The sequence below is a fragment of the Nyctereutes procyonoides genome, unplaced genomic scaffold (assembly GCF_905146905.1).
Source record: "Nyctereutes procyonoides isolate TBG_1078 unplaced genomic scaffold, NYPRO_anot_genome, whole genome shotgun sequence".
NCBI lineage: Eukaryota > Metazoa > Chordata > Mammalia > Carnivora > Canidae > Nyctereutes > Nyctereutes procyonoides.
This window is the reverse complement of record NW_026575051.1, coordinates 55,443,903-55,458,368: the sequence shown is the minus strand read 5'-3', so window position 1 is coordinate 55,458,368 and position 14,466 is coordinate 55,443,903. Positions and strand designations below refer to the sequence as shown.

The window sequence follows — 14,466 nt, the reverse complement described above, 5'->3', positions numbered from 1 at the left end:
AAACTGCTTCTTAGACATCCGACACAAGGTAAGAAATCCCTGCCAGAATACAAATGAACTCATTATTTTCTTCCTTGAGAAAGATTTCCTGTGAAAAATGCCAGTTGAACTACCACAGTGTTTCATGATGTAGCTGATTTACATTCGGTGGCTCATCAGCATGGACAGTTAACAAGCATTTCTCAGACTGGCACCGGTCCACGGACCACACGTAGCACTAATCAATATTTTTATATGTCACCCGTTAGATTTTGGCTTCCTCTCTCACAATCTACAGAAACCAACTTCTTAACACCCCATTTTTCTGCTTCCTCCTTGGTCTTCTATAGAATATATCAATCCTTAAAATTCTTTTCTTTTCTGGCTTTGATTAAAATGCACATGCTGATTATCCTTATATATCTTAGACTCTTCCTTTTCTGTCCCCTTGGCCATATGTTCATTCTCTTTCTGCCACTTGAGTAAAGACATCCTTTAGGTTCTAACAACAGACATATTTTTTTCTGCTCTTTTCTCTCCTGATATGCAATCTCCTACAACCCCAAGGTCTCAATCTTCACCTCTGATGCAGGAGCTGCAGTGCGGATGTTTTTTTGTTTTTTTTTTTTTTGTTTGTTTTTTTTGTATCCCTTGCAACATCCGGCACAAACACTTCTGCATATAGTAGATGCTCAGTAAGTGTCTATGGAATTGAGAAAGTAGTGAATTATGTGCAGCATGGGCCCTATTATTAGGCATAGAAGTAATTCGTTCTTACCATAGTAAAGAAGCACGTTGATTTTTTTAAAGTAGCAATGGTTACTCTATTGAAAATATTATATAAAATTAAACACCTAGTGATATCAAAGAAAATTAAACTGGAAATGTCTGTAATATTTAAAATAAAAAAAATTAGAGCCAAACAATTTTACAGTTGCACAGAGTAAAATTGATTTATAAGCACAAAAGGGTACAGCAGAAATAACAATGGTCCTAATATTATGTGCAACAATATAAAAATGGATTTTTACCTTTTTCTACTGTTAAAAATTCTCCATTTCAAAATTCAGCCAAATAGTGAAAATAGATAGCTAAACCTGCAAATTATTTTCTTAATGGTTTTGCTAACAAAACTCAAAAAAGGAAATACACATTTTAAAAACACTGTACATCTGAATCACTCTTCTGTATTCTTAATCTGCCCAGTAGTCCTTTTAAAATTCCTTCAGCCTCCAACCCTCCCTTAGAATCTTCACAGTATTTTCAAAGCTGATAAAACCTCATTCTCCAGACATATGTCTTAATTCCCAACAGAGACTGCTCTACTTTTTAATTATTTTTATATACAGGTTTTATAAAATTAAATATTAAAACAAGTATTCATTTAATGGAAAACAATAATCGGTGTACCATAAAACGCAAAAGTACTGTAATAATGATGTTCTTATGCTTCTGTGATTGACCCATGAAGTATATGTTAGGGAAAGGAAAGAACACACAGCAGTGTGCAAACATGCAAGAATTAATAATGCTGGGCAGCCCGGGTGGCTCAGTGGCTTAGCGCCCGCCCAAGGCATGATCCTAAGAGACCGGGGATCGAGTCCCATGTTGGGCTCCCTGCATGGAGCCTGCTTCTCCCTCTGCCTATGTTGTGCCTCTCTCTCTCTGTCTCTCATTAATAAATAAATAAAATCTTTAAAAAAAAAAGTCTTAAAAAAAAAGAATTAGTAATGCTGCTGTTTCAGCATAAGTACTCAATAACCATAGAAGTCAGGAGTGACTGTTCAACCCCAAAGTAATTAATCATAGGATAGGCCAGTATAAAATGGACTATGGAAATACTGAACATCATGGGATTTAATTTTAGTGATATTTAGGCACCAATTAAATAACTGCAGAATAGTGCTTTACCTTTTTAGGACAGCAGTAGAGATTTACATACTTATAGCAACTATCATAAAGATCAACTAAAAATAATTACTGTATGTATGGAAGGATTTGGGGGTTATTTTCCAGCATTTTTATTCAATTCTTTTCTGCAAAGGATGGTTGGTTGTAAGTAACCCCCACCTAAAATTTAATTTTTGAGGGCTTTCCTAATCAGACTGTGACAATATTCCTATAAACAAAACAAGTGAATCAAAATTATAGCATGGCGCCCAGTGACTGCTCAGAACATGCATGGAAGAAAGTCATGGCAGGGTGACCGAATGAAAGACAAAAACTGTTATAAGTCCTTTAATATTAATATAGCACTTGAGGGTTTACAAAGGGCATTTGTTTTTATTCTTCATTTTATTTTTTTAGGTCAAAAGATCCTCTGTTGGAAATCTCACAGAGGAAGACATAGACATGGCCAACATGCACATGAGAAAATGCTCTGCATCACTTGCCATCAGGGAAATACAAATCAAAACCACAATGAGATACCACCTCACACCAGTGAGAATGGGGAAAATTAATAAGGCAGGAAACAACAAATGTTGGAGAGGATGTGGAGAAAAGGGAACCCTCTTACACTGCTGGTGGGAATGTGAACTGGTGCAGCCACTCTGGAAAACTGTGTGGAGGTTCCTCAAAGAATTAAAAATAGACCTGCCCTACGACCCAGCAATTGCACTGTTAGGGATTTACCCCGAAGATTCAGATGCAATGAAACGCCGGGGCACCTGCACCCCGATGTTTCTAGCAGCCATGTCCACAATAGCCAAACTGTGGAAGGAGCCTCGGTGCCCATCGAAAGATGAATGGATAAAGAAGATGTGGTTTATGTATACAATGGAATATTACTCAGCCATTAGAAACAACAAATACCCACCATTTGCTTCAACGTGGATGGAACTGGAGGGTATTATGCTGAGTGAAGTAAGTCAATCGGAGAAGGACAAACAGTGTATGTTCTCACTCATTTGGGGAATATGAATAATAGTGAAGGGGAATATAAGGGAAGGGAGAAGAAATGTGTGGGAGATATCAGAAAGGGACACAGAACATAAAGACTCCTAACTCTGGGAAACAAACTAGGGGTGGTGGAAGGGGAGGAGGGCGGGGGGTGGGGGTGAATGGGTGACGGGCACGGAGGGGGACACTTGACGGGATGAGCACTGGGTGTTATTCTGTATGTTGGTAAATTGAACACCAATAAAAATTAATTTATAAAAAAAAAAAAACAAAAACAAAAGATCCTCTGTTGGAAGCCCATGGGGGCCTTGAAGAATGGATAGGAGCTGGGGAGCAGGCTAGGGATAGAGGCAGGAGGCTGCAGGCGTGGTGGCTGGAAGCAAAAGAACTGCCAATGTTATGTTGCTGTTTATCCTTAATGTGATAAACACAATATGTCTTATATATGATTTCTGAGAAACAGAAATGTTAATGAAGAGTCTATAAAACCATCAAATGGGAAACTGGATGAGCCCAACAGTGATCTCATTTATATGTTTTTAAGGTCAGCAGTGCTATGACCTTCAAGCTCTCACAGGGAACTTTCTTATGAAATAAGGCTAATGTTAAACAGATAACACATGTAATGGGTGTCCTTAGGGGAAAAATTCTGAGGAAGGGATTGGTAAGGCCCCACCCACATGGACACAGCAAGAAACTGGGCCAATCAGACTGCAATTGGGGAGAATGGATATTGGCAGTCTGGGGGGACGCCAGGCACTACAGCAGGTGCTGGGATGCAAGGATCAGAAAAGCAAAAAACAGCCCTCAAGGAAAACTTCAAGTGCTCACACTCAGCCTTCCCCGCTCACACAGCTTCCTTCAAAATGCCTTGCAGCTGTGCTTTTCCCAACACCCTCCATGCCTCAGGTGTGTGGCAGGTGTAGGTGCCTTGCTCCCAAAGTTCCTGGTCTCCTGAGTCAGGGGCCTCACTCCTGCTGAGTCTTTCCTCTTTCTCATTGCCCATTGCAAGCCCCCGTGCAGATTCTGTGTAATAGATCTCATCCACTCTCACCTCCTGCAAACCACTCCTCACACACAGGTCTTCCTCTCTCCCCTACCTGCTCCTCACGTTGGTCAGGCCTTCATCCCTTCTTACTTCACCACTCTTCATGCCTCTTGCATCAATTATTTCAACTTGAGCCTCCTTTTCTTTGTTTTTAAAATGGAGATGAGGGGCAGCCCAGGTGGCTCAGCGGTTTAGCCCTGCCTTTGGCCCAGGGCCTGATCCTGGAGACCCGGGATCAAGTCCCATGTCTGGCTCCCTGCATGGAGCCTCTCTCTCTCTCTCTCTCTCTCTCTCTCTCTCTCTCTCTCTCTGTCTCTCATGAATAAATAAATAAAATCTTTAAAAAAATAAAATGGAGATGATAATGACAATAATATCCATCTTACAGGCTTCTTTAGAGGGTAAAACACGTTGACACAGTAAGCCCTTAGAATAACTGCCTGGAGCATGGTAAGTAGTAGTTATAATTATTGTTATTATTGACTGAGAATGCCAGAGAGAAAAGAGGGCTAAAAACAAGGCCCAAGTCGCAAAACACCATTCCAAACCTCTTTTTTTTTTTTTTAAGATTTTATTTATTTATTCACGAGAGACACAGAGAGAAGGCAGAGACACAGGGAAAGGAAGAAACAGGCTCCTCGCAGGGAGCCCAATGCGGGACTCGATCCCGGAACTCTGGGATCACACCCTGAGCCTAAGGCAGACACTCAACCGCTGAGCCATGAAGGCGTCCCTATTCCAAACCTCTAATAGCAATTACATACACTGCAGTTACTTGCTCATTTGTCTATATCTGTATCTCCTACCAGACTACAAATTCATTCTGTCTAGCAAATAGTAGGAAGATAACAAATGCTTATTGAATTCCAAAAACATTTATTTCTAATTATATATCATATACCCATTTAATAGCCTTTCATGCCATTTTAACCTAATAGTGGCTGGTGAGTTTGATTATAAAAATACATGGAACACAGATTTTTTTTTTTTCAAATCAGGGCTTTATCCTCTTCTCTCAAAACTAAAAATTACATAGGCAGAGCACGCTCAGGCTCTAATGGAAAATGATGCTCAAATATTTAACTTTCCAAAATGTCATATTTGAATCACTTTACCATCACATATGCGAAGCTATGTTAGACAGTCAAGACATCTGCTTCCTTGGCCAGAAAGTGTAGGCGTTCATGGAGATTGAAGCTAGAGATAGCAAATGTTAAACAACAGCCTCCAGAAGCTGCAGGGTGGCTCACAGCCCAGGGCTGCCCACACTGGGGCCCTGCGGACTTTTCAGTTCCCAGAGGGGCTATCCTGGGGAAGAGGGTAAGGGGCTGGCCTCCTCCCACCTGTAACACACTCTAGTTCACAAGGCCCTAATTTCTCCTGCAACCTCTGATGCAGTACTTCCTCATTCAGTTTTGTTCAATAGAACTTTGGTGCACTTGACTAGTCCCCAACTAACCTAGGCCCACTCAGAGAAATTCTTGGTAAAAGAGGCTGCAACGAATGATACATAATCTTTTATTCCTTTTAAAAGAATTTTCCAGCTTTAAGATACAATCAATATTAGCACTGAGTAAATTTAAGGTATACAACATGATGATTTAATACATACATATACAGCAAAATGATTACCACAATAAGGTTAGGTAGCACATCCATCACCTCACATAGTTAGCTTTTTCTGTATGTGTGTGAGTATGCACGTGTGTGTGTTTGTGTGTGTGTGTGTGGTAAGAATTTGTAAGATCTACTCTTTTAGCAATTTTCAAGCTTATGATACAATATTGTTAACTATAGCCACCATGCTGTAATTAGATCCCCAGAACATATTTATCTCGTAACTGGAAATGTACACCCTTTGCCAACATATCCCCATTTCACCCAGTCCCCAGCCCCTGGCAACCACCATTCTATCCTGTTTCTATAAGTGAGGTCATACAGTATTTGTCTACCTACCTTATTTCACTTAGCATAATGCTCTCATGGTTCATCCATGTTGTTACATGTAATAGGATTTCCTTCTTTCTCATGGGTATACATGCATGTGCACATGCACACACACACACTTTCTTTTTTTTTTTTTTCACACTTTCTTTATCCATTTATCTGTGTGGACACTTACACTGTTTCCATGTCTTGGCTATTATGAATAATGCTGCAAAGAACATCCCTTCAAGATCCTGATTTTATTTCCTTTCAATATATAACCAGGTGTGGATTGGATCATATGGTAATTTCATTTTCTAAATTTTTTTGAGAAACCTCCATATCATTTTCTGTAGTAGCTGCACCAATTTACATTCCTACCAGCATTGTGGGAAGGTTCCCTTTTCTCCACATCTTCACCAACACTTGTTATTTCTTGTCTTGGTAATAGCCATCCTAACAGATATGGAGTGACACCTCACTGTGGTTTTTACTTGCGTTTCCCTGATGATTAGTGATGTTGAGCTTATACCTGGTTCATGCTCATGTACCTGTGGGCCATTTGTACATCTTCTTTGAAAAAAATGTCTATTCAGATCTTTTGCCTACTTCTAATCATAGCATTTATTTTGGGTTTTTTGTTATCATTGTTACTGAATTGCACAAGTTCCTCATATATTTTGGCTATTAATGCCTTAACAGATAGATGTGTAAATACTTTCTCCCATTCCAGAGGGTCTCCTTTCATTCTGTTGATCTTTAATTCCTTGAAAAAGACAGGCTACAGTTTTAAGATTTCAGAAAAGGAAGACCCTGAATATGAATTTATGGAAGTGGGAGAGGGTGGACAGGTAAGGCTTCATGAAAATCTTCACACTTGTTGGTTGTGATAAGCCTTCAAAGATAGACAGGGTAAACTGAAGAGGTGAGTAGGACATTAGGGTGGAAAGAATGGTCATTAGCAAGGCTGAGAAGTGGAAAGACCCTCAAGTGCAATGGAGTATATCTGCAGAACAGTATGGCTGCAATTTCAAATGAATAAATGGGGGAACAAAGATGAAGATGGATGATAATGACACAGCATGAAGGCATACTCTGGGAGTCTGGCAAATGTGCAAGTGAGAAGCTCTGGAGGATTTGGGCAGGGAAGTGAAAGCTAACCACACAGTCATTTGCACAATGGTCTGCAAAGGAACAACCAGTAGAAGAGAAAAGTTAAATGGTTACTGGAATGTTATAAGCAAGAAGAAAAGAGTATCAGATTCAGAAAATAAACAGGTGGGAAAGGATAGAACCAAAAAGTTATTCTGACCCATCAAAAGGTGAGTGAGTCTGCAACCTGGTAAACCCAAAGATAAATTGTTATATCTTCCCACAAGTAGCTAGGAAAAACAGGACCAGGACTCACAGGTCAGTACAATGAGTGAAACAGCTAATGTTTATTGCAAGTCTGCTGTGTGTCAGACAGTGCTTAGTACATTATATGCTTTATCTCATTTAAGTCTCTATATCAAGCCATTCTGAGAGTTGTGCTTTATGATCACCAATTTACAGATGAAAAAACACAAGCTCACAGAGGTAAGATGACTCGTCTATGCTCAGAGAATAGACAGTAAGGAGAATGAATAACCTGACAAATATTAATTAGAATAGCGCCTATTTGCTGGGGACTCTGGGAAACGGTGGTGAACAGAGAAATTGTCCCTGCTGCTTTTTTCAAATGGAGACCTAACTCCAAAGCTCTTCCCTTTCTTCCTCCACTGCTTCCACTCAAAAGAAGTCCCTGGTCCAATTCGGTTATAGCATCTGACTATTGCCATGTTGTCCCTACATTGCTGATATTAAGCTTAATTTTTATTTTTTTTAAAATCATTATAATTTGCTTATAAATGTCTTTACTTTTTCTTTTACAATGTTGATAATGATAGGAAGCGACAGTATTTTGTGCTCAACTGCTTGTTATTTATACTTTAAGCAAGAAAAGCTGATACCAACTCCTGGATCAATCTAAGAAGCAGTTTACATCAAAACTCGGACCTTCTAAAAAAAAAAAAAAAAAAAAAAACTCGGGCCTTCTCACTCTTACAAGATTACCTTTCCTCAATCAAAACAATTACTTCAGATTAAAAACAATCTGCCAGATGTCAAAGTACAAAGTACCAAAGTCTAATTTATATGAAGGTACTTAATTAACTCGAACAAATTACACTAGAAAGAAAAATCCATCAATCATTTGCATATTTTTAATATTCAGGATATTAAATATCGAAATATACATGGAATCTAGGACAATTAGAAAACATTTCCTTGTTCACTCAGTAAATATTTATTGAGCACTATGCCTGAGGCAACATTATAAATGTTGTGAGAGATACAGAAATTACAAAAGCAGGAGACTGTTTCTAGGTGTTTCAGGGTGGTAGAGCATAAGACACAAGGAAAACAAACATAACTCTAGTTTAGGGCATGTGGTCGTTGGAAGACAGTTCTCCACAGCTCTCTTGCATTTTTGCATGTATTGTGAGTGAGGCACTGGCTGTGCTTTGTTCTGAACTCTCTTTTCAAGGATATTTCTATAGCAAACATCTTTGGCAGACAGAGAGGTGTCCCCCTTACAATCAGTTGTAAAAAGCAGTTTTGCTTACAATCCTGGAAGATACTGTGTCTCCTTACAGAGCCAAGGGTAAGCATGCTTACTGTCTAGTATACTAGTATGTCCCTCCAGAACAAAAAACAGACATGTTTCCTGACCATTATAAAAGATTTGGATTTCCTGAACTCAGTGATCCTCTCTGATAAGGCAGTCCATTTTGTGTGCAGTAATGGAAGCTGGCCCTCATCTGTGGGAACAGTCTCAGGGATTAGGTGCCAATAAGCTGAGACTCATAGACCGCTGCTGCTATGAGTAATAAACTATCCTGTCTCTGACTTTGGAGTCTCATATCTTCTACCAGCATCTATGAAACTGTGTTCGGCTAACTTGCTGGCTTGCAAATAGGATAAAATCACAGTCTTGACAGTTATTGATAGCAGGAGGTTGCAAAAATGGCAACAAATTCATTCCCCTCCTGCATCTATGCCCTTTGGTCTACCCTCTTACACTGATTCTGGGCTTGATCGTGTAAACTTCCTTGGCCAATGGGACATCAAACAATATGACACAAATAGAAGATTGAAAAAGTACCTTAGCCTCTTTCTGGCTGTTTTTTTTTTTTTTTTTTTAATTTATAGTCATGTGAAAAAGCTCAGGCTAGCCTGTCTGTGAGAAATACTTGCCCAGTGTCCCCTACCATCCCAGCCAAGAGCCTCACAATCACCAGACATGTGAACAAGCCCAATTTAGGTCATCCAGCCCCCAGCTAACAGTCCAGTTACTGATGATGTCAAAATGAATCCAGCATTAATCGGTAGAGCTGAGAGACCTGAGAACTATTCAGCTTCTAGTTTTGGGAGTGGTTCACTTTGCCACAAAAACTAACAAAAGGGGTAGCAGACAAAACAAAAACTACTTTTGGTAGAATATCTATATTTACATATTCCACAGGGCTCAGGGTATGTGTGGTTAAATGCTGTAATTCCAGAACTCAATACTGTGCCTAGAAAAGAGTTAAAAGTACCAACAGTTTCAGCTTTGTTTTCATTCATCCATCTGAACACTCACTACAAAAGTCACTTAATTTTCATCTCACAGGCAGGTTGTAAGCTTAAAAGAACTGTGTATGAATCCAGCAAGGCACATGCTTAAAGGGAAAAACCACAACTTGATACTCAAGGAAACAAGCTCCCATGTGCAAAAATCAGCTCTTCTGGAACGCCTGGGTGGCTCAGTGGTTGGGCGTCTGGCTTTGGCCCAGGGCGTCATCCTGGAGTCCCGGAATCGAGTCCTGCATTGGGCTCCCTGCAGGGAGCCTGCTTCTCCCTCTGCCTATGTCTCTGCCTCTCTCTCTCATGAATAAATAAATAAAATCTTTAAAAGAAAAATCAGCTCTTCTACCTAATATCTGGCAGTCCTTGGGTGAGTTATTTAAACATATGGCACCTCAGTTTCCTTATCTGCATCATGGGAATAATATAGCTTTCTTCATGAGCTTTGTAACATGGTGTTATAAAAGAGGCATTCTCTCTGTGTAACCTAACAGAGTATCAGGGGTATTGTGGTGGAAGAGATGAAAGCCTTGGAGTAGCAGCAAACAAGTAACATGCACCTGCTCACATGCTTTCTCTCTCACATACACACATGCACAAAATCAAACCATTTCCCAAAATTAAATTAAAAAGCCAGCCAGCAGAGACCTAAGAAGAGGGAAGCTAAGTAACAAGAGGGCTATATTATGGTCTACAGGAAGACAAACTTATTATTATATAATGTGCACATGTCATATATAACAACCCAAAGTATGTTGTTTGAAAAGTCCCCTGAATAATATAACCTTTCTGGAGAATTAATGCCTGACAATGTGTGAGTATATAGAATATAGAATGTAACATTATATTAATGAACTAAAAGATCACTTTTCAGATATTCTGCTTCATATCTACAGTTGAGAACTAAATCCCTACTTTTTATTTATAGACATCTTAAATACCTTCCTCTTGTTCCTCTACACAACTAGGTTTCATCACATTTAAAATACTTTAAAAAAAAAAGACTTTCTTTTATGATTTGGCATCTTTGAAAATTCTGTTTAACTGCTGGCTGGCAATTGAGTGCAGTTGATATTGTCTCTCAGACATCAAAACCAAGATTATTGTTGGAATTATACAAATCAAACCAACAAATTGCCAATGGCCTAAGTTGGTTTTCTGTAGCATTCTGAGACCTTGGTAAGGGAAATTTTAAAAATCACAATTAATTTCTATTCTCATTTACATGATAAATGTATACAAAGTTCTTTTTCTACCACTTACTTCAATCATAGGCAGTACTAAATAAATGACATTTAGTTAGCTATAACCATACTGTATATTTTATTCTTCAAAAAAGCAATAAACACACAAGGACATGGATGGAGCTAGAAAGTACAATGCTAAGTGAAATAAGTCAGTTAGAGAAGACAAATACCGTATGATTTCACTCATATGGGGAATAAAAGAAATAAAACAAATGATCATAGGGGCAAAAAGACAAAGGGAGAGAGACAAACCAAGAAACAGGTTCTTAACTACAAAGAACAAATTGAGGGTTACCAGAGGGGAGGTGGGTGGGAGGATGGGTAAAATAGGTGATGGGGATTAAGGAGGGTGCTTGTTGTGATGAGCACCAGGTGATATATGAAAGCGCTGAATCACTATATTGTATGCCTGAAACTAATATAACACTGTATGTTAACTATACTGGAATTAAAATAAAGCAATAAATATTTCACCATATCTCATTAGCCACTGAAAACCAAGCTCTAAAGTTCTACTAAACAAGACCACATGCCTTCAAACCAACACACATTTATCAACCATAAAAGTCCATTGTGTCAACTGTATCTCTATCTCTGGAGCAAATAGTTGGAAAGCAGTAAGATGAGATGGCATAGAAAATTTAAAAATCAGAAACACTACATATATTTATGAATGTTTTAAATTTTAACAAATTATTTTACAGATTGTCCTTCTGATCCTGAATCTAGAAACATCATATCCCCCAGTTCACACCCATTATGGGGCACTACAACGCCACAGTGCCTTATGGTCGGATGGTATCAAATACCGTTTGGCTCAGATGCAAAGTCTGTTCACTGGAGGGACATCTGGGTGTCCAGCCCAGAGAGTATCCCACTGGAACCCCAATCTCATTCTGCCCCAGGAAAGCCCCCCCAACATTCCCAAGTCTGGGAACTGTCATCTAACTGACTGAGGTTGCCTGCCACTTCAGGAAACTTTGTCATCCTCTGTTGAATAATATCTTAACAGAAGCAAATAAGCAACCAAACAAACAACTACCCCAACTTACCCGGAAATAGTCGCTGCATGCTGCTAGGACTGCCTTGTGAGCATGGAATTTCTGTTCCTCGGCAATCAGGGTGACATCGCAGAGGATGCCGTCACTTCTCTGTTGATTCAGCGCTGCCAAGACACTATCATTGTGAGATTCCGAGTGGCAGAGCCTCTGGCCTGTCAGCATTTCTTGAATACTACGAAAGAGAGCAATCACATCAACACTCTTCCGCTGGCCAGCCCCTGTGGCCCCCGTGCTACCTCACCCCCTCAGCACCAGTCTCTTTTCCTCACCCCGTTAGGGTGTCTTTCTCTTTCCTACTAATGCTTCTCTTTCTGAGTTTGCGTTTTTGTGTGTGTCCATCTGTGTCTGTGTATTGGCCCATGTCCGTGGGCCTGTGAGCCTCTGCTTCTGGGCCTCTGTCCCCTGGATATGGATATGCACATCTCTGAGTGCAGCACTTTCTCCAGATGTGTATCTGGATATGTGTACATATGTGAATCTGTCCTCTCTGCGACCCTTGCCCTAACTCTAATTCCTTCTCTAGCTTTGTACCACCTGTGTGGGGTTAGTGCAAGCTCAGAACATGATCACCACCATGCCCTGATCTAGCACAGAATCCACGGGACCCCCAGACTCATTAGAGATATAGGAAGTTGCCATATCTCCCCTCATTAATGTAATGCATTATTATCATTACATTAATAAATAAAACAAAACTGAGTGAGTGTTGGTTAGAGAAAAAAGGGCTGCCACTAGTCACTCCATGTAAAAGGCAATTAATTAAACCACAGCAGATGATTATTAAAATTGGGTAATTATGTACTTTAGGAGAACATCAAAAGAAATGTCATGGTAAATGAAAAAAATCTAAGGCTGGAAGTAAAATATATCTATATTATCAGCTTTCAATCTCTGTATGTGGTCACTATACTATATTTAGGAATGACTATATAATTTTATTTTCCATTCTATTTTTTGAAATTGCTAAATCTGCTCATTGTGAAACTTAGCCCTTCACTCCTTACCCTATTTTAAAATATCCATCCTATGTTCTTTAGAACTCCTAAGTGAAACCCCAGACCTTGCCAAAATAAGGTGGAATTGGTGCCATGAACACATAATGTTCTACCCTGAGTGTGTAGATAGCTATGAACAACTCCAGCCTAGATCTATGAATAGAGTCTCCACAGGACTCTAAAATCTCAGAAATGGCAGGAGATCAGGATGGGTGAGCTACACCAATCTAAGTTACTCCCAGAATGAGAACAAGGGCCATCAAGCCCTGTTTCTGGCTTGTGGACTCTTCTGGAAGCTGAGGGAAGATACCATCGGGATGACTGAGCATCGTCTCTCCTATCCTGACAACTTCTGTACCCAGTTCTTCCCTCTGAATGTGAAAGAGCCACTCGCAGAAGCCAGGGAGTCGCTACTGGCGACTAGTCTACATGGTTAGTTTATTTATTAACAAAGCTCTGCCCAGCCTGTGGTGCCACTCAGCTGGTAAACTGCACTTCAACACAGGCCACCACCTTAAAGTGAACCAAATGCTTCCTGTCAGATGCAGAGTACAGCCTCGTAAGCTTTATTGGACATTTCTGACTGAGAAGCCTCAGAAATGTCAGAACTATTGAAACAACAACAAAAAAAACTTGGCAGGAGGTGAGGATATAGGAAGTTCTCGTGGGAAGGTGGGAGGATTATTTTCAGTTGAAATCCAGCAGTGAGTTTTGAAATGGTTACTGTCATTGAATATTCATCCTGCAGCTCCAGCTATCGGTAGACATTTAAAATCAGTAACTGAAAACCACATTCGGAAGCATAAGTAACTTTTTAATACAAATTTCTATGCAAAGCCTGGAATGGAGATTAATTAGCATCACTCAAAGCAATAAGGGAATAGAATAGTAGCAGAAATATTCTATCTGCTAAAGTAAAGTTCTAGGATAGTTTTTTTTTAAATCTTTCTTAAAAGGATGTTTTTATGTCTTTTACAAACAGTCTTCTTATGTTCCATGAAGTATTCTTACTGATTTATAATTACTAATTCACTTAATCATCTTAACAATCTTATGAGGCAGGCACGATTATTATCTCTATTCTACAGATAAGAAAACTGAAGGTCCAAGAGATCAGGCATTTTGAGAACCTATCCAAGAACACAATAATGTAATTCACCTTCCTACTTAAAAACAACAACAAAAAGACAAAACAACATAACAAACTGAGAAGACTATCCCAAAAATCTCAAAAAAACTGTGAAGACTGCAGAGGGAAAAAAAATCACAAAGTCCATACAAACTTTGTTTTATATTATGCATATATTATTCATGTTATCTCAAAATCAAAGTTGCCTTTTAAAAAGAATACACATGAAGATAAATAACAAGAGATAGTGATAAGAAATATCTGAAATCAGGCTTCAAAAATATTTATCTTTGCACTGCAACTAAGATAAGTTTGGAGACAGAAAAAGAGATTCTAGTTATTACTTATTATTTGAAACTCTCATTGAAAATTTATTTGAAGCACCCATTACTTTTCTCCCTTTTAATAACACCTTAAATGTTAAATAAATGTATTTTAAAATTTCATTTTTAGTGGAACAGCATAGTATGTTAAAATAACTGCTTTAAACTGTTTCCTTACTCATTTTCCAAATACAGTGCCACAATTCATGTCC

The 14,466-nt window shown here is 39.0% G+C and overlaps 1 protein-coding gene across 5 annotated transcripts in view; it reads right to left on the bottom strand.

Moving 5' to 3' along the window:
- The window catches only part of KLHL32 (kelch like family member 32), a 236,245-nt gene that overhangs the window by 167,985 nt on the left and 53,794 nt on the right, over positions 1-14,466 (bottom strand). For all 5 annotated transcript variants that reach the window (XR_008665061.1, XM_055329990.1, XM_055329989.1 and 2 more), the window contains exon 3: positions 11,799-11,979. Coding sequence is in view for 4 of the 5 variants with exons in the window: in XM_055329990.1 (XP_055185965.1) it covers positions 11,799-11,979 (181 nt within the window). In the remaining variant the exon portion in view is untranslated. The remainder of the gene's footprint in view (positions 1-11,798; positions 11,980-14,466) is intronic.